A 19,256-nucleotide genomic window follows, 5' to 3' on the forward strand; every position below is an offset into this window, starting at 1 on the left:
ATGAGAAAATATGCACGTTCACAAGGAATGTGTCTAAAACCCTAAAATTCTAGGTCCAAATTCAAAATGGACATTGAGAAACAAAAACGACAGATTCAGATGTACTGTGTCAATTTAGCTTTTTGTCCTTTTGACACTATTCATGTTAGAATTATCATTGTGTTTCTCATTGTGTATTTCTAATTTAGATCTAATTTTTAGGGTTTGTAGACACATAACATCCACAAATGTTTCAGATTGTTTTGAAACATTTAAATTTGTCTTTCCAAAATTGATATCATGGGAGCATTTTAGGAATAGTATCAGCTGATACTTTCTGAAATGATTGCATAGCTGGGAGGTACGTTAGAGCATCTACAATCACGCACAACAAATCTGGGCCTTCAACCCCCGCGGGCAGTGACTAGTCACATCTCAAATTTGCTCCTTTATATCCGAATACCTCATACTTAAAACTTTAAATCCACGCAAAACATGTAAAAGAGGGAAACCTACGTACTATGTAGATCAAATAACCTACACTACCATAATCCTCGTTGAAAATGTCCATGATCTCCGTGCTTAGCTCCGGGTAGATTGGCGGCAACCGCAACTCCGGCTCCCACGGCGCCTCCACGCCGGCCTTCACCTTCACCTCCGCACCCAGTTCGGTGGAAAGCGTATCGATTGCCCTCTGTTCTTGCCGGATGAACCGCGGATTGGCCTTGACATATGCCTAGTTCTGGATGGACTCCAAGATGGTCTGCTGCTCCATCATCTTCGCTGCTTGGGCGACCGTGAACTCCGCCATGGCGTCCTCCATATCCAAGCTCGCAGCCAATGCCAACTCTTCCTCCGGCTGCTCCGCGTCGTCCTCCTCCGGATCCGCCATCTCCAAAGGAACCGGTTGCTTCTCTGGCTCTGGCTGCTATTCCTCTTGCCCCGGCGAGTCCGGAGGCAGACCAGCTGCGACGCAGGCACCACGCCTCGCCCGGTCTTCCTCCTGAATCTGGAACCGACGCTTCGGCGTTAGCATAGCATACATCATCTTCTTTTGTTGGGCCATGGCGAAGCCGAGCGGCGAGGGAAGAGTGAGGCGGAGAGGGAGAGATGTGGATGGAATCGGGCTGGCGGTGCATAGAAGGAGGAAATGGATGTGGATAGGGTTGAGGGACGTTGTCCGTCTTAAAATAGGCGGATTTTGGCCCTCAGGCGACACCACATGACGTTCACACCTCACCGGATGAGACGCCCGTCACCGTCAGGTTTTTAGGAGTTTTCTATGGGACCCCAACGTCATTCAGACACGGCGGACGCGCCCCGGGTCTCCTCAGATTTGGATTGGATATGCAGGGTGCCGGTCAACTTGGACGTTTGAGACACGTTTAAAACGTCCGTCTGAATTGTATTTTCTTGATCGTTTAATGACCGGACCGTCCGTCCGAATGTTTGAGGAGTTTGGAGCGCTCAGCTGTAAATGCTCTTAGTGTTCAAAACCACGAATGCATCCTCGTAAGAAATAGAAGCTATGAAAAATGCAAAATTGGAGCATAGTCGAGCCCAACCCGAACCCGATCCGAGCCCAGACACAAACCTAACCCAAACCCCCCCGGACCAAAAATCTCCGAACCCTCGCCGGCAGCACCCGGGGTGGCCGCCATGCACGCCTCCGCCCGCTTGCTCCGCCGCCTATCCTCTTCCTCCTCCGCCCGCTCGCTCCGCCGCCTCCCTTGCCACCCATCACCCTCGCCGCCTCCACATCCATCTCATCTGCCGCCCCTTCGAACCGTGACCCGCGCCCTCCTCCCCCACCTCGCTGCCCCCCGCTTCTCCACCATCTCTTGCGCATCCACACCCTCTCTCCGCCTAGGTGAATGCGGCGCTCCCGGAACCCCGGCGATACCGTTGGCGGAGAATTCCGAGGGGGAGGAGGAGGCGGAGTCTGTGGCGGCTCGGCATGACACCGACGCGTTCGCGGCGGTGGAGCTCGCGCTGGACTCGGTGGTGAAGGTGTTCACGGTGTCAAGTGGCCCTAACTACTTCCTGCCGTGGCAGAACAAGGCCCAGCGCGAGAGCATGGGCTCCGGTAAGCTGCCTATCTTTAGCAGTTTAGCCCCCTGGAGGCCGCGAGTGTGTTTGGATCCCCGCTACTGTGATAGGTCGCTAGCAGAGAATATAATTTTAGGTAGAGTGTTAAGATGCTGTGGGATCGGCTTAATTTGCTGATTCAATTGGAGAAAGAGAGTATCTCATATGCAAATTTGTAGTGTTATTTCTTACTCCCTCCGTAAAGAAATATAAGAGCGTTTAGATAACTAAAGCGCTCTTATATTTCTTTACGGAGGGAGTACTGTGTATTTCTGGTAGTACGAACTAAGTAAATGCGGTAGAACGGGATAATGGGAAATTTTAGTTTTGATTTCCCACTATATTACTGGATTGGGTTGTGAACTGTTCAAATATCCATGATGTGAGACAAAAATATAAAACATAGAAAAATAACGACTTTAGATATTAACATAATGTGAAAGGTTGGTTATCTTTTGGGCCCCTGTGATGTTGAGATGGAGTTCATTCTTTGGGTCATCTGCTAATTTCGCCTCCCTGTTGTAGGCTTTGTAATTTCTGGAAAAAGGATCGTCACGAATGCTCATGTGGTAGCTGATCATACTTTTGTTCTTGTGAGGAAGCATGGATCACCTACAAAGTACAAGGCGGAAGTTCAGGCTATTGGCCATGAGTGTGATTTGGCTCTTCTTACAGTTGAGAGTGAGGAGTTTTGGGAGGGGATGAACAGCTTGGATCTTGGAGACATTCCATTTTTGCAGGAAGCTGTTGCCGTGGTTGGCTACCCTCAGGGTACGAGTTTGACACTGATATTACTTTTACAGTACTCCCTCTGTTTCTTTTTACTCCGCATATAAGATTTGTCTGAAGTCAAACTATGCAAAGTTTGACCAAATTTTATATGCAGACTAAAAAGAAACGGAGGGAGTACTCGATTGTTAGTTGTCAAACTTGTTAGCCATATTACCTCATCTACAAGTATGCAACTAAGGTTTTGCATACGTCATACCATGACCATCCTGTTTGTGATGGCATAACTGAAACTGGCTAGCAGTGTTTTACTTTGAATGAGTGAATGAAAATAATATAATTACACACACAGAGACTATGGTACAACTCCATAAAGCATAGTTTATACAAGATTGTGGATAAGTAAAACATTCATAAATTTGGGATTTCTACACTTCTGCAATTATCATAATATTTGTTACACTATTAGCTTGACAATCAATCACGAAAGCAACAGTAGAAAGTAGCCCCTGCAACTTTGGTGTCGCAAATATGCTTCCTAATTTCTTAGTACATCATACAAATCAACAAACTACATGACACTAAAATGTTATCACAGAATTATAGTATCACTGTGTGTCCTTCTGTTGAACCATGCCATGCCAACCTATGCATGTATTTTTATCATTGTTTGTGTGATGGTTTCCATATGAATTAGCAGTTTAACATGAACGGTGCGCTATTAGCAAGGTTGGCAATCTTAAGGGCACTGGTTGGTATACTAAGGTTACCCCACTTTTCCCAGAACAAGTTAGGCTGAGTTACCCCCCTCCCCCTCCCCCGCGGGTTTGGTTTGCAGCCTCACTTCTGGCAATATTCTAGTCCCCACCCGTCACTGACTCAGCAAAGTGTGGCGCAAAATTTGATTGCCTGACCTTAGTCATGTATGGCAAAAAAACGTGGCAAATGTTGACAAGCTTAGTGTATGAACCAAACAGACCCCAAGTCTTATGACTCTAACCATTTATTTAGCGTGCTGACTGTGTGCTAGGCGAGATCTTAATATGGTAGAATCTTAATATTGTTATGATGTTAAAATCTAAAACAAAGTAGGATGATAACTGTGATTTGTGCATGATCCTACCAATTCAATTGGTCCTAATAATTAATGATAAGTAATTACTTGCATATGTCCTTTTTAATTGTAAAGTTACCCTTGTCATAAAAAAATAGACGTTTGATTTAGACTCTATTTAAAATGAAGGCTCTTAATGTACAACTAAAATATATATAGCTGTTGAAATACCTGGTAGATTTTAGAAAATATACCTTTGTTTAAGAATCAGGTAGGGTCTTAGATTCTACTATGTGATCCCAGGTGCAATGTTGTTGGGAAATCTCTGATTTGATTTAAGGTACCACTACCACGGCTTCGATGCTGTATTGCTGATTGTCTATGTAGACACCTAAAACCATGTAAGAATGTAGACAACTAAATTATTCTGTACATGTATGTATGGCGCAGGTGGAGACAATATCTCTGTCACCAAGGGGGTTGTTTCTAGAGTGGAGCCAACACAGTATGCCCATGGTGCGACTCAGCTCATGGCTATACAAATAGATGCAGCTATTAATCCAGGCAATAGTGGAGGGCCTGCAATCATGGGTGATAAAGTGGCTGGAGTTGCTTTCCAAAATCTGTCAGGAGCAGAAAACATTGGGTGAATACTCCACTATTTAGGTCTTGAGCCAATTGAACCTTTGTTTTACCTGGAATTTTGTGCGTAACCCTTTTCTTTGCAGGTATATTATACCTGTGCCTGTAATTAAGCGTTTTATTTCTGGTGTGGAAGAGAGTGGCAAATATTCTGGGTTTTGTTCTCTTGGGATATCTTGCCAGGCCACTGAGAACATCCAAATAAGAGAGTGCTTTGGTATGCGGCCTGAAATGACTGGAGTGTTGGTCAGTAGAATAAATCCTCTGTCTGATGCTTACAAAATTTTGAGGAAAGACGATATCCTTCTCGAGTTTGACGGCGTGCCTATTGCGAATGATGGGACAGGTGAGCTATGCTTTGCAGCCATTTTGTGTCGCAAATTTTGATTTCTTATATGTTTTCTGTTTATCATGTTATTTTAAGACCATCATTTGGCATACTCTGCTGCACGTTTTTGCATTGCTGATCGATGAATCTATTCATGCGCTACTCCGAAATATGAAGCATCCTGGCATTTCAGCGTCAGCAACTGATGATCATGATCTCTTTTAATACTTGCAGTTCCATTTCGAAATAGAGAGAGAATCACCTTTGATCATCTTGTGTCCATGAAGAAGCCTGAAGAAACAGCTGTTATCAAAGTACTAAGAGATGGCAAAGAGCATGAATTGAATGTGACACTTAGACCTGTAAGGCTTTGCAATCTTACTTGTACATTTTATTCGAGCTTCTTATTAACCAGGGTGCATTTTATTTGGGAGGTTGGTACTAAATATAAGAATGATGGGATGTTGTTCTCCCTGTTTAGTGTTTGTTAGTAGTACTTAGTTTCCTCAGAGTCGAACATGGTGATTGAATCCACCTTGACTGAACTGAACCGAACCCTAATACATACCCATGAAAGTAACATCCATCTCAATACTTATCACCTATTTTAAACTCATCCCACAACTATGACGTCCGTAACACATCGAATTCACTACATTAGCCCAGTGGGTTCAGCCTGTCTACCTTTTCTACAGCTAGTTGGATAGGACTGGGTATGGTCAGATTTATGGACAGCCCCGCTCATCTCTTATGCAGGTTAAACAGTAATCTGCAAAAGTGGGTCCGTTGGTTTTGTACACACGAACCCCCAGGCTTAGGCTTTGCATTTATCATTTCTGTTGGTTCCTGTCACCTTTTTTGCCCTCGTGCTTCTCCTTTTGAGTTTTCACATGCACAGTGAAGTGATCTTATACATGTGATTCTTCTTATGCAGTTGCAACCTTTGGTTCCTGTACATCAATTCGATAAACTGCCCAGCTACTACATCTTTGCTGGTTTTGTTTTTATCCCGCTGACCCAGCCTTATCTCCATGAATTTGGGGAGGACTGGTACAACGCTTCGCCACGCCGACTGTGTGAACGGGCACTGAGAGAGCTTCCGAAGAAGGCTGGCCAACAGTTAGTAATATTATCTCAGGTACTACTGCACTAATTCAATCTCCTCATGCCTCAGTTTCCAGTTGCATGATCTTGTTAGGAAACCTCTTGCATTCACTTACCGTGTATTTTTGCATAATTATCTTTTTACGATCAATCTTTTCTTTTGAGGTGTTTTACTGATCAATCTGCGTTGCAGGTCCTAATGGATGATATTAATGTTGGTTATGAAAGGCTGGCTGAACTCCAGGTCTTCTTCGATAAGAAAATCCTATTATTACACACCACATCCTTAGTGACCTTTGTAGTTTTCTCAACTGACCAGGCTTCATGATATGATCAGGTAAAGAAGGTGAATGGTGTTGAGGTTGAGAATTTGAAGCATTTGTGCAGTATCGTGGAGAACTGCACTGAAGAAAACTTGAGAATTGATTTGGACGATGAGCGGGTGATCGTCCTGAAATTTCAGAACGCGAGGCTTGCCACGTCTCGGATCCTCAAGCGGCACAGGATTCCATCAGCCATGTCGAGTGACCTTGTCGATGAACAAGCGAGCAAAGGTGAGACTGAGGCGTCATGCACAAACTGACACATTTTCGTAGGCGTAGCTACACAGTTTCTGTGGAAGCACCGATGTTAGCTCGGTCTTTCTAGAGACAAATGAGGTAGGCCGAGGACTGCTGGAGTCACCCATGAGCCCATCGGTTGCGGCGGGCTCCAGTTTGGCTGATTTAGTTTTGACAGAAGGAAGAGGAGGTCTTCAGCAAATAAGAAGAACCCAAGTTCTTCACCCTGAGTTGTAACACCATCATTCTTTGCTCCCCTCCCGACTATTTATCATTCTTTCTTTCGCCAGTGTACGGGTTTTGGCACCCTTATGTTAAATTCAGATTATGTATCATCACGAAAGCAGAACATAGGAGATATGAATTTCAAGAAGCAAGACACTTCGTTCCAAACTGTACAAGTAAAAAAACAGAAGAGGGGCCGAGTTTCGGAAAAAAAGAACTGTACAAGTTCTGCTGACATGTTAATTCTTTGGATGCTGTGGATGAATTTATAGAAAAAAAAATTAGCAGAGAAGGGGAAACCCAAGTGTTTGTTTCTGGCTGCCGGGTAATGCTTCAATTGTTTTTTTAGGGGGGTTTGTTCCATTTTCGTAATGTGTTACAGCTAACGGTATCGGCCTTGGATGACCAAATTGTTTAGGGGGTGTATACGGGTTCACAGTCTCGAATTCCGAATTTGGAATCTCTGCTCTTCCACTGAAGCTTGGTGTTTTTGTTTGGTCATCCAAGGGACACTCCAGTCACACCTGACTGACAATCCCATTCGCAAGGATGGACATCTTCAGGATCTCTGATATAAATGATTTTTTTTCTTGCCATTTTTGTGATAGACAAAAATAATTACAGATCTCCCCCCATAACATTCTGATATATGTAACTAAAACCGCAACAAGAATTATGGAACGGAGGGAGTACGTGAGTTATTTTTCAAACGTCTGAATTGCTCGAAATGCAAATGATTTTTTAGATGAATACAAATGAATTTTTTGGAACCAAGTCAAGTCCCCCCAGGCGAGGGTTAATTGGTTTTTCCGTAAATAAAAGCGTATTGCAGCGGCGTGGGGCCGGCCGCCCCTCTCACGGTTCACTTCAGTTCCGTTCACTCGTCCGCTCACCCAAGCAAATATCTCCCCAAGCATACGTGCCGGAGCAGATTGGGCATCAGAATCATCACTGCCGCGAATCCCGTACCAAATTCAAAGCCAGTTCTCGCGGCATCGGCAGCGAGCCAGCAACCGCCTCCGAACCTCCACCCGAGGAAGAGTAGAAGCAGGCCAGAAGAGAAGGCGCGCGCGCGCAGCGCAGGAGGCTCGGAATGGCGCTCCGCTGCTCCCTGCCCGCGACCTGTTCGACGTTTTGCCTCACACGAGCAGAGCACCCCAGTTCGCGTGCTCTCCCCGCGCGCCTCGTCGTCAGCTTCGGCTCTTGCCCGCGATCCAGGCCGAGCCTGGGACCCGTGCTCGCCGCGCGCCCCTGGGCACTGCGTGCGAGCGACCCCAAGGCCGGGCGGCTGGTGATCGGCGGCGGGCCGCGCAGCGCCGACGCGGACACCGATTCTGACGATGACGACGACGGCCCCGTGCGGATGACGGACCAGGAGCGGAGGACGCTGCGGAGGAAGATACGGGAGATGATGGACCGGATGCCGGAGACGCAGGAGCTGACCGACCCGGAGGAGAAGAAGGCCAAGATGAGGGAGCTGCTGACCAAGTACCAGCTGGTTGTCGAGGAGGAGGACCCGGAGTGGCCTGAGGACGCCCAGGACGGCATGGGCTTCGGCCTCGACCAGTTCTTCGACAAGATCACCATCAAGCCTGAGAAGAGGGATGACGCCGACGACGATGATGCGGTGGATGACGGCAAGAAGGAGGTGGTCTGGGAGGATGACAACTACATCAAGCCGGTCAGGGATGTCAGGACAAAGGATTGGGATGACACCGTGTTCACGGACTTCGGCCCGTTGATTGTGCTCGTGCATAACCGGTACAAGAGGTATGGTTCCGTCAGTTCTTGCAAAATGGTTGGTGCCATTTCATGTTTCAAGTATCCTTTTCATATATGCTACTCCTACATCTGAATGTTTCTGTCAATTCTTGCAAAATTGTTGATGCCATTTCATGTTCCAAGTATCCTTTTGGCCATATAGTAGCTTCATATGAAACTTGTGTTGGGCGTAATAAACCGCGGCGTCGCTCCTGGCGCGGCTGGTGCGTGTATGGGCGCGCACCGGACGTGTCGGGCGCGTCGGGTCCGCGATGTGTGGGTGCGTAGGTGTGCGTGTGTGCGTGCGTGAGCCAGCGCGTGTGTGCGCGGGGCCACGCCGGGCTGTTAGCGAGCGATCAGGAGGGGTAGATCGCGTCGGGCGCGCTGGGAGGCCGTGGCGATCGCGTTCGGGCGCGGTGCATGGACGCGGCCAGAGCGCGGAGGACGTGGGGGAGTGGGTGAGCGAGTGGGTGCAGGGCGAGGCCGTGCCGGCCGGTGCTCGCGGGTATAAAACCCTGGTTCCCCTCTGTAGCTAGTAGACATGATCGAGTTCGTGCTTGAGGAAAGGAAAAAGCGTACGTGCGCTGGAAAAATTCCCGTGTCCACTGTTCTCTGAACTTCTCTGAATCCCTTCTTCTTCGGTGAGCTCGAGCGACGGCGACAGAGAGAGCGAGGAGGAGCGCCGCGAGGGACTGGCGGTTCCAACAATTGGCATCAGAGCCAGTTTCAGCTCAGGGCGCGCCGGCGACGTCGATCGTCCCGTACGCCGGCGGAGCGGGCGGATCGCTACCGCAGTCAGTGCCACTGCTCACCGGCGACAACTACACGGCGTGGTCGATCAAGGTCGAGGCGAATCTCGACGCGGCCGGGCTGTGGGAGGCGGTGGTCGTGCCGGAGGACGCGGCGGCGGCCGTGATCGCGAAAAAGGACAAGCCGGCACGGGCGTATCTGCTTGGCGCGCTCGCAGAGGACCTGCTGCTGCAGGTGGCGGCGAAGAGGACTGCCGCGGAGGTGTGGGCTGCTCTGAAGGCGCGGTTCGTTGGCGCGGACCGCGTGCGGGCGGCGCGGCTGGGCACCTTGCGCGTGGAGTTCGAGCTCCTGCGCATGGCGAGCGGCGACACGCTGGACGAGTTCGCCGGCAAGCTCGGTGGCATGGCGGCTCGCTACGCGGCGCTCGGCTTGACGCTGGAGGACGCCGCGTTGGTGAAGAAGCTGCTCGACTCCGTGCCGGACCGCTTGTACGCGGCGGTGGCCGGGATCGAGCAGTTTTGCGACGTGTCGACAATGCCGTTCGAGGAAGCACTCGGGCGGCTGAAGGCGTTCGACGAACGGCTCCGATGGCGTGGACAGGCAGGCGGCGAGCGGGCGGACGGTGAGCAGCTCATGCTCAGCGCGGCACAGTTGCGGGCGCGCGAGCGGCGCCGGGGCGGTGCACGCGGAGAGGACGACGACGACGGCGCGGCCAGCACAGCATCAGGCGGAGGGAACAACCGTCGCGGGAAGTGCTACAAGTGCGGCAAGCGGGGTCACTTCAAGCGTGACTGCCCGCAGTGGAAGAAGGCGCCGGCGCCGGAGCGTGCACTGCTGGTCGACGGCGACGTCGAGGACGGCGGGCTGCTCTGAGCCGCGGCTTAGGGCGCGAGTGTTGGGCGTAATAAACCGCGGCGTCGCTCCTGGCGCGGCTGGTGCGTGTATGGGCGCGCACCGGACGTGTCGGGCGCGTCGGGTCCGCGATGTGTGGGTGCGTAGGTGTGCGTGTGTGCGTGCGTGAGCCAGCGCATGTGTGCGCGGGGCCACGCCGGGCTGTTAGCGAGCGATCAGGAGGGGTAGATCGCGTCGGGCGCGCTGGGAGGCCGTGGCGATCGCGTTCGGGCGCGGTGCGTGGACGCGGCCAGAGCGCGGAGGACGTGGGGGAGTGGGTGAGCGAGTGGGTGCAGGGCGAGGCCGTGCAGGCCGGTGCTCGCGGGTATAAAACCCTGGTTCCCCTCTGTAGCTAGTAGACATGATCGAGTTCGTGCTCGAGGAAAGGAAAAAGCGTACGTGCGCTGGAAAAATTCCCGTGTCCACTGTCTTCTCTGAATCCCTTCTTCTTCGGTGAGCTCGAGCAACGGCGACAGAGAGAGCGAGGAGGAGCGCCGCGAGGGACTGGCGGTTCCAACAACTTGCAGGGCGTGCTGTATTACTTTGGTAAATCACGATAAATGTTCCTTGTTGCAGACCACAGGACAATGAGATGGCAAGAACTGAGCTCGTAAAGGCCATCGAGACGTTTTGGGAACACGATCTGCCTTCACCAAGAGTAGTACATACTTCTTCATGGCATTCTTCTGTAAATATAAATCCGCCGCAGTCGGCGCTTCAGAGTCACATTCTGAACTTCCAACTGTTCTTGGTCACCCGCAGTGTGTTGCAGTCGACGCCTGCGCGGAGCCAGACCTCGTGGCCGCTCTGAAGGTGTCCGGTTTCCCTGAGTTGCTCTTCACCAATGCAGGGAAGATACTGCACCGAGAGAAAGGTATGCCTTGTGGACGCGGAGTTTCTGCACCCGAGCTCAAATGAGCTCGGGTGAACAGTAAAATCAAAACTAAATCAATTTTTTTTTAAAAATAATCCAATTTTTTTTGGGAGAAACATTGACAAAAGTTCTAAGTGCTTGCAAAAATTCACCATGAAATCACATTTTTAGAAGGTGTGGCAAAAAAACAAAATCAGTACTCTGAAAAAGCTACTTTCAAAAGCATTTTGGAGCACTGAATTTGTTTTTTTTTGCCACGCTTTACAGGAATGTGATTTCATGATGAATTTTTGCAAGCACTTAGACCTTTTGTCAATGTTTCTCCCAAAAATAATTGGAATTTTTTGATTTTTTTTTTGATTTTACTGTTCACCGAGCTCAAATGAGCTCGGGAGCAGAAAGGCACTTTCGATGCCTTGTCCGTTATTTACACAAATTCTCCTTCAAGACAGCTCTCATTCGGTCATCAGGTTTACTGATCCAAGATCACTTGTTCTAATAGCTGTCCGGTCGGCCGAGGTGCTGGCGAGGATGATAGCCTTCTTCTACTACAAGGCGGTGAGACCACCTTGCTTGAGCGAATCAGACGGCCAGGGGCAAGAGAAGGTCCCTCTGATGTCGTGAAAGGAAGGGTGGTTCGTGCTGGTACTAGTATTTTGCATCAGTGTAACTTTGGATTACATAGTAGTACTATACATCAGGAGTAGAGTTACTGCTACAAGGAACCTTAATTCTCACGTGTGACAATGCCTAACAGTTTGTGTATGATTCTGTTCCTCATGCTGGATAGCCATGTGACCACATCCCTCCTTGTGTTCAGCATGTAAGATTACCCTTAAGATTCAGCAACGTTCTTCCGCTCCCTTCCGGCGCAAATTTCTTCTAGAGCACAGCCCAAACATGCAAAAGTCATTTATGAGGAATGCTCTTTCATTTGTCGTAATTTTATTTCTGTTAGCTTTCGTCATCACCCTAGGGAAGCCAATATGACGGCAAATTTGTTAGCTACGAAGTTGGAGCCCTCGAGAACTCTTGTTTGGCAGAACGAGGCCTTTTGCTCTTTATTCGATGTATTATCAAACGATGTAGCCCTATTTTCACATAAAATATAAACTACCATGATAGCATTTCCCTAAAAAAACATGCAAAGCCATTTCAAAAAAAAATAATTAGGGTGCAAACCATGACAATTTGTTTTTTTAGAAAACCATTTAAATTTGGCTGGCACTGTGCGAATAAATCATAACCGGGCCGGGTTCTCCTCGGGCCCAGAGCGAAACACGGGCCGCCGCACGAGCCCAAGAGCCCGAAGAAAATTTCTCGCGAGAAGAGTAGTAACTCTACGAAATCACTAATTAAGGAGTACTCGTTGCAAAGAACACTTCACTTTCCCAGATCGCGACAAGTGGTGCACACATGCAGCGCGCCACTTGTGGCAAACTGGGAGTTTTTCCTTTTTTCATAGATCCGTTTATTCAAACCGTTTTATCTCTTAAACTGTGCGTCCAAATCTCGAACCGTTTTCACCATTGGATTTCTCGCGCCGAGATCTTCAAAACTAGATCCCATGTTGATAGGTTTTGACGATCTTTTTTTCACGAAAAAAAGGGACAAAAAAACCGGGCGAAAAAACCGAACCGGGAGCACGGTTTTTTTCCCTTTCCGAAAGAGGCACGCCCGTACCTCTCGCGAAATCACAACCGTGTCTCTCGTGGAAGCAAAACCGTGACTCTCGTGGAAAAAAAAATTAGAAAACGTGTTATTTTTTTTCCGTTTTCGAGAGGCACGACCGTGACTCTCGCGAAAGCACAACCGTGCCTCTCGCGAAAGCAAAACCGTGACTCTCGTGAAAGAAAAAAACAGAAAACACATATTTTTTTCCCTTTCCGAGAGGCACGGCCGTGACTTTCGCGTAAACACAACCATGCCTTTCGCGTAAGCAAAACCGTGACTCTCACGAAAGAAAAAAAAAACAGAAAACGCGTTTTGTTTTTCCCTTTCCGAGAGGCACGGCCGTGACTCTCACAAAAGCACAACCGTGCCTCTCGCGGAAGAAAAACCGTGACTCTCGCAAAAGCACAACCGTACCTCTCGTGAAAGAAAAACCGTGACTCTCGCAAAAGAAAAAAAAACAGAAAACATGTTTTTTTCCGTTTTCGAAAGGCACGGCCATGACTCTCGATAAAGCATAACCGTGCCTCTCGCGGAAGAAAAACCATGACTTTTGTGAAAGGAAAAAAAAGAAAACGCGTTTTTTCACGGAAAATTTATTTTTTCGAATTTTTTTATCGAAAAGCTAAGAAAGACCGGGGGAAAACCAAAACGTCGAAAAAACTCAAAAAAAAATCGTTTAAAAAGCCGAAAATGCGTGTGGAAAAAAAAATTCAAAGGAAACATTCAGAGCGCGACACCTGACGAATGGCTGAGAGCACGGCAAATGACTCTGATCATAAGCGCTCGTTAACTAGTTGCTCAAAAAAAAGAAAAGCAACTCTACGGAAACGGTCCCCATCCTCTCGCGATTTTCTGTTCCTCTTTCGCGCGACGGCGCGAGGCAAATCTCCCCCAGGCGTTCCCGGAGCCGGAGCCGCGGCGAGAAGCGCGCGTCCCCAGGCCTTCGCTCTCCACGCCGGCGAGACAAATAGAGAGCAGTGACGAAGGGGCAGGACCCGGCGGGCGCCTCGTCTCCCGGCGATCGGCGCGGCCGGCCGCCACGATGGATTCGGCTCGCCCCCGGAGGGTTCCCAACAAATCCCGCCGCCCAGACTGGAGAGAGGAGGTTCGTTCCCTTCACAGCTCATCTCGCCGGAGGTGCAGCTAGTTCTATGTTGTTACGCAGCACGCAGCAGGCCGGAGTCTGAAGCGTGATGCTACTGTTGGATTGCTGGGCAACGGGTGCTGCCGGCATGCGCGCAAGGTGTTCGGTTAATTGCCTAGAACCGCCAATAGGGTGTCAGCTGTGTCGTGAAGTCAAGCATTTCTCTGCTATTTTATTAGGAACCATGAATTTTTAGAGTAGGTTTTGGACTGAACTGCCTCTAGGGTGCCATCTGCACCAAAGGTTTCAGTGAACTGCCCTCGCATTGCCTGTCAGTGCTGCATGCAATCTAATAACTGTTATGTGCCTTCATCTCGTATTACTCATAATTTGTCCTTATCCCCTGTTGTCTTTATCCACAGCTTAGGGCAAATTGCATGACAAGAGTTAAAAATGAGAGAGTTCACTTGCTCTGGAAGATGAGGAACCAAGGGCAGCCGCCTGCTAATGACATGGTAGTATGGTGCATTCTCCTTTATAATATCTTGTGGAGCTCGATGCAGCTTATTTTCCTCTTGTAAATAAAGGCTATGAGCTAGGCTCCTTTACATGTTTTTTAGTTACCACTTGCCAGCGCAAGATATTGGTATAAGTAACGATTTTGAAAAGGAAAACCGAACTCAAGGTTGATCGGTGTGCAGTATGATACCATTCCCAAACACTTGCAGTGTGTTTCAACCGGCACCCCGCAGTTTAACCATAGATTTGACTAGTTGGTGATATTAAACTTTGTGAAGTGATTCTGTTGTTAGAAATTTTTATAGCTCTTGTTTTTTCCCAGTCTTGTTCATATTTGCAATACTGAACTGTTGTAGTTGAAATATGATGCAGTAACTTCACTGTAAGGGCATAGAATAAATGTAAAGTACTCCAGGATCATGCGGTGAAGTATTGTTCCTGATTGCCCACTACATCTCTAATTATTGATAACCCATTCCGGTTCCATTCGTTATCATTATTTCCACAACGTTTTTTTGTTCAAACATATACACATACTGAAAGTTGGCCACGGTAACAAAACTGAATACACCATTACTACCCCAATTGATTAATATTTCTTCATTTTCCTTCTTTTATATGCATGTCTGATTTCTAATTTATCCATAAATATGTTGGCTGACAGAAAACGGTCGAATCTGCAGTCAGGAACATTATCTCAGATGAGGTACAGAAACTCAAAAGGAATGTGAATGGAAAAGAGGACCAAGAAGTTGATATGATATGGGAATATGAAGGGCCGCAAGAAGCTATGCCTGCTGAATTTGAAAGTGAAGATATGTTGCTTGAAATGGAAAGAGTTCTTTATGAAGATCTGCGGGAAGAAATGATTCGAAAAGGTAGTTTTGTGTGTATCTTGTGCTGTTTCCTGTTGAAGTGCTGTAACAGCTTAAGTACCGGCCATCAATCTGCTTTCTTATCTCTCTCTGGAACTTTTAGCTAAAAAAACCTAATCAACTGTTTGTCGCATCCCTCTGCCTATATCTTAGCAACCTTAGTGACAACGCATGCAATTTCATAGGCATGGCTACCAAACGTTTTTGAATCTTCTAATCTGAATTTTCTTTATATTATTTTAAAATCCTAACAGTGTCTTTTATTAGAAATAGAGGCTCTTGATGAGGAAGATGCATACTTAGCTCAGGCTGTTTTCGAACATATGCAATTAAAGGACGAGGTATGGGTTTATTCAACATTTAGTTCATCAATTTGCTTTGAAAAGTTTTCTTAAGCATTTTTTTTGTATTCTTACATGATTTCTTTCTATGCATAATTTATCTTTGTTCATGTCATTATTTGTCGTTGAATCTTGAATGGCATGGTTGAATTAAGCCATTTCCTTTTTGCCCCTTTAATTCTGTTTATCTGAGTGGGCAGAACTGCCCAATTTTCACAATTACTATTATGGCAAACTTGTAGGAAAGATGTCCTAGTAAATGGTTCAGGTTTGGATACCCAAAAAATGGGCTCATACCTGCATCGCACAATGAACTGTTCTCATGTCAGCATGACATAACCAAAGTCATGCAGTTGCATGCATTCGTTGTAGCTACATCAATAGGGTGGCTGTAATGCAACATACAGTAATAAAGTTATGAATATACCTAAGCATTTTAGTGGCTTGATAAGTAGTAGGTACAGTGAGTAAATGCGGCTAGTTTATCTATGCTATCTACTGGAGCAGTTTGTCAATGTACTGCTACTCTTGTTGCTACTTGATTCAAGCATAATTCACATCTCACAGAAACTAATGATAACTTGCAATAAAAGCGTGAACCTGAAATAGTACTGAGCTATTCTAAATCGATTGTGTTGTGTTGATTACAGATGCAGCACATCTTACTATGTCAATTAAAATTTCCTACTATACTGTTCCTTAATGCCTTTTTTCGCCTACTCTTTTTTGCAAAGACTTATGTCATGTTATAATCTATGACTCTATGACAGGGTGTGGAAAATGCTAAGCTCTGGTGTCCAGTATGCAAACAAGGAGAGCTACGAGAAACTCATAATCTCATACACTGTACTTTGTGTAAGATACGGATTGACCTTGAAGAAGATAAGGTACTTTCCATTTGCAACTTTGCAGGTTTTCCTGGTATATTGAGTATGAAACCATCTTATTGAACTTGATAACTTCAATCTCTTTAATCAGGTAAACCTAGATTTCTTGCGGGAACGGTTGGCTAATGTCCATATGGAGCACTTGGACAGAGGATGCACATTGTCACCCAAGTTCTGCTTGCATGACATGTTTGGGTTGAATGCGCTTTACATCCGTTGCGATGAATGCAGCACTTTCGAAGTTGTGGTGTAAGTATTGCAATAAGGCTGATGATGACCATATGATCAACATATGAAGGTTTTGGCAGTTTTCCTGAAGTTACTTGTCAGAAACTTGTTGGAAAAAGGCCCACATGTACCCATTGTAATATGCTGAGGTGGCCAAACAGTAAAGGTTCCATACAAATGTAATCGCACGTCTGCCTACCTTTCTAGAATTTCTGCTGTGTACAGTGCAGTGTAATTAGCCAGTTAATCTTGCTCAACATTTCGTTGCCAGCTTACACGACACTATCAGTGCATTGACCAGCATGAAATGATTTGCTCTTTTTCTGTGGACTCTCAGGGTCTGGTCTGTTATCCGAGTTCTTCATTTCAGTCTTCAAGTGGTGACATTTTTCATCTCTGCAGTTGATGCTTATACAATGATAGTGTCATGTCACTGGTAAACTTTGTTGTCTTACTGCATTGCTGCATCAGCCCTGCTGTTTCCTACCAAGCTGCTTGAGAGTGATATTTTATCCAATCTGCTGAATTTTGCAATTCTTCCTTTCTGGCAGCTCGTGCCAAGTGACATAATTTTCTGTTTGTTTTCAAAAGAAGCAGCTGGGGAAGAATGCATGGCATGTTGAAATGCATCTCGTCCAAGGTGTGCCATGATATTTTGCAGGCCTTGCTCAGTGTTTCTTTGGTCTCCCGTCGCAGGAAGAAGTCTGATAATAGCCATTTCATGGTATAGAACACGGAATCCTCGTCCATATAATCAATGGCGTGTGACAGGGTAAAAACTGATTGACCTCCTTTGGTTTGTAGGATAGGAATTTCATGTTAATAGAAAGGCCTAATAGAAAACCATAGAAAATGAGATTGACATGTATCTTGAATCGTATAGAGCAAGATGCCATTTGGCTCGTAGGATGTGATTTATTCACTGGGTCTAAGCTAATATATATTTTTTCCTTTGAAATACAAAGAATTGGTTCCTATTCTATATCGGTATAGGATTCGATTCCTACATACCAAAGAGCCCAAAGGAGAATTTTGTACAAAATTCCTATATTTCACAATTCTTACAATTTTTTTTGCAAACCAAGGGAAGCTTAGTTGATGTAATCTTGTTGGGCATTGCTGTAAGTGCATCTAGTGCCACTCCTAGTTGGTTTTGAAATATTGACGACAAACATGATTGAGGGACTAATGTGTTTGTGAGAATTGCAGGATAACACAGGTAGTAGTCCCTCATTGATTTGGTTTACCTACTAGAGATGACCCCTAAAAATGTATGAAGACATTGAAGACAATAATGGTTCGTGAAGACATTCACTTGAAGATAATGACTTGTGAAGACATTCACTTGAAGACTATGAAGTGCGAAGACATAGTTTCTTTCGTAGTTTCCTTTTCTTCTTTATTGAGTCATAGGAACCACCGTACTATTAAGTGGGGTCCAAGTGAACAAAGTCAGATGACTGAAGTGATGCTCAACCAAAATCCTATGTCTTCAAGTGAAAACAATGAGAGCAAATCTTATCCAAAGTTGGGTGAGTCGGCTTTGCTTGTAGCCCAAGCCAAGCTGCCGCGTGTGTTTGAAATCCGACCGTTGGACACGTGTCGGTTCCTTAATGACCCAGGGTCATTTCGGACATATCATGTCGGGTTGCCTTCTGGCTATAAATAGCCCATCCCCTACACCATAAATTGGTGGCTGCTCAGAGGTAGTGCACGGTTTTTGCCGTTTTAGAGCAACCCACCTCCGAAGTCTTTGAAAGAGAAATCCTTGCGAGGACAAAGCCCGAAACACCCAGAGCCAAAGACTGTTAGGCATCACTGAAGTCTTTCTGTCCACGTGACTCGAAGACTTGTTACACTTGAGGATTGTGCATCCTCCAGCCGGTTAGGCGTCATGTTCTGAAGATCCAAGAGTCATTGTGGATCGCCAGTGAACGGAGTCTGTGAAGGTTTGGAAGTCTACCTTGAAGACTTGCCAGAGTGATTGGGCGAGGATTTGGTGTCCTTAGCTCAAGGGGAATAAGGTGAAGACACAGTCTTCTGAGTTCAATCTCAGCCTCCCTAACTAGACATACAGTTGTCACAACAATTGAAACTGGTCTATCAAATCCTTATCTTCACCAAGCTACTGGTTCTATCCCTTACTTCCTTTACTTTTCAGATTGTCTTCGTGAAGTCATTGTCTGTCTGCCTGATTTGTTTGACTTCACAGTGCAAAGACTATTACCTGTTTGGCTTGATACTGTCTTCCATTCTGATCCATACTACCTAGATGATGTTAGTCTTTGTGTTTTCACTATATTTCTTACTTGACTATGGCTTGTCTAGTGTAGTTCATCTTTCGCTACATATCATATAGGTTCATTCCAAAAGTTTGTCTTCAAAAACCTCGTGTTTTGAAGACTTTCATAAAAATCGCCTATTCACCCCCCTCTAGTCGATAATTAGCACTTTCAATTTGTATCAGAGCAAGGTGTTCCCTTGTTCTGTGTGATTCGGTTTAACCACCTGGAGTTTTGGCTATGTCGACTGCAGGGATAATCAAGGTCTCCCTGTGTGCCCAGTCTTCGATGGCACTGATTACGCCTACTGGAAGAATAGGATGCGGATGCATCTTGAAGCCATTGACATCGACCTCTGGTATGTCGTCGTGACTGGCGTTC

The 19,256-nt window shown here is 46.5% G+C and overlaps 3 protein-coding genes across 5 annotated transcripts; all 3 read left to right on the plus strand.

Annotated features, from left to right (window-relative positions):
• Positions 1-1,552: 1,552 nt before the first annotated feature.
• On the plus strand, positions 1,553-6,998 carry LOC123056076 (protease Do-like 10, mitochondrial). Its single transcript, XM_044479824.1, has 8 exons — positions 1,553-2,065; positions 2,593-2,838; positions 4,301-4,496; positions 4,579-4,838; positions 5,055-5,182; positions 5,755-5,958; positions 6,118-6,168; positions 6,262-6,998. The coding sequence occupies exons 1-8, from the start codon at positions 1,639-1,641 to the stop codon at positions 6,505-6,507; spliced, it is 1,758 nt and encodes a 585-aa protein (XP_044335759.1). The 5' UTR covers positions 1,553-1,638; the 3' UTR covers positions 6,508-6,998.
• Positions 6,999-7,543: 545 nt separating this feature from the next.
• Positions 7,544-11,830, plus strand: LOC123056087 (thioredoxin-like fold domain-containing protein MRL7L homolog, chloroplastic). 2 transcript variants are annotated; one of them, XM_044479831.1, is made up of 4 exons: positions 7,544-8,479; positions 10,688-10,772; positions 10,874-10,985; positions 11,488-11,830. In XM_044479831.1, exons 1-4 carry the CDS (start codon positions 7,803-7,805, stop codon positions 11,607-11,609), a joined length of 996 nt encoding a protein of 331 aa, XP_044335766.1. In that variant the 5' UTR covers positions 7,544-7,802; the 3' UTR covers positions 11,610-11,830. The 2 variants fall into 2 exon arrangements, with proteins under 2 accessions (XP_044335766.1, XP_044335771.1); XM_044479836.1 differs by having other exon boundaries at positions 10,688-10,769.
• Positions 11,831-13,471: 1,641 nt separating this feature from the next.
• On the plus strand, positions 13,472-16,923 carry LOC123056104 (RPA-interacting protein). Of its 2 annotated transcripts, none has more exons than XM_044479841.1 (6): positions 13,472-13,764; positions 14,166-14,258; positions 14,927-15,140; positions 15,405-15,478; positions 16,249-16,365; positions 16,457-16,923. In XM_044479841.1, the coding sequence occupies exons 1-6, from the start codon at positions 13,702-13,704 to the stop codon at positions 16,616-16,618; spliced, it is 723 nt and encodes a 240-aa protein (XP_044335776.1). In that variant the 5' UTR covers positions 13,472-13,701; the 3' UTR covers positions 16,619-16,923. The 2 variants fall into 2 exon arrangements, with proteins under 2 accessions (XP_044335776.1, XP_044335780.1); XM_044479845.1 differs by having other exon boundaries at positions 15,411-15,478.
• The last annotated feature ends 2,333 nt before the right edge of the window (positions 16,924-19,256 follow it).

Source organism: Triticum aestivum, chromosome 1A (assembly GCF_018294505.1).
Source record: "Triticum aestivum cultivar Chinese Spring chromosome 1A, IWGSC CS RefSeq v2.1, whole genome shotgun sequence".
Classification (NCBI taxonomy): domain Eukaryota; kingdom Viridiplantae; phylum Streptophyta; class Magnoliopsida; order Poales; family Poaceae; genus Triticum; species Triticum aestivum.

Excerpts from the sequence above, each read along its gene's own strand:
- LOC123056087 (XM_044479831.1), top strand. The coding sequence starts at position 7,803 with ATGGCGCTCCGCTGCTCCCTGCCCGCGACCTGTTCGACGTTTTGCCTC. Across the intron at positions 8,480-10,687 it reads GTGCATAACCGGTACAAGAG|ACCACAGGACAATGAGATGG; the intron begins GTATGGTTCCGT and ends TCCTTGTTGCAG. Across the intron at positions 10,986-11,487 it reads GATACTGCACCGAGAGAAAG|CTGTCCGGTCGGCCGAGGTG; the intron begins GTATGCCTTGTG and ends TTGTTCTAATAG.
- LOC123056076 (XM_044479824.1), top strand. The coding sequence starts at position 1,639 with ATGCACGCCTCCGCCCGCTTGCTCCGCCGCCTATCCTCTTCCTCCTCC. Across the intron at positions 2,839-4,300 it reads CGTGGTTGGCTACCCTCAGG|GTGGAGACAATATCTCTGTC; the intron begins GTACGAGTTTGA and ends TGTATGGCGCAG. Across the intron at positions 5,183-5,754 it reads TGAATGTGACACTTAGACCT|TTGCAACCTTTGGTTCCTGT; the intron begins GTAAGGCTTTGC and ends CTTCTTATGCAG.
- LOC123056104 (XM_044479841.1), top strand. The coding sequence starts at position 13,702 with ATGGATTCGGCTCGCCCCCGGAGGGTTCCCAACAAATCCCGCCGCCCA. Across the intron at positions 14,259-14,926 it reads AGCCGCCTGCTAATGACATG|AAAACGGTCGAATCTGCAGT; the intron begins GTAGTATGGTGC and ends GTTGGCTGACAG. Across the intron at positions 15,141-15,404 it reads GGAAGAAATGATTCGAAAAG|AAATAGAGGCTCTTGATGAG; the intron begins GTAGTTTTGTGT and ends GTCTTTTATTAG.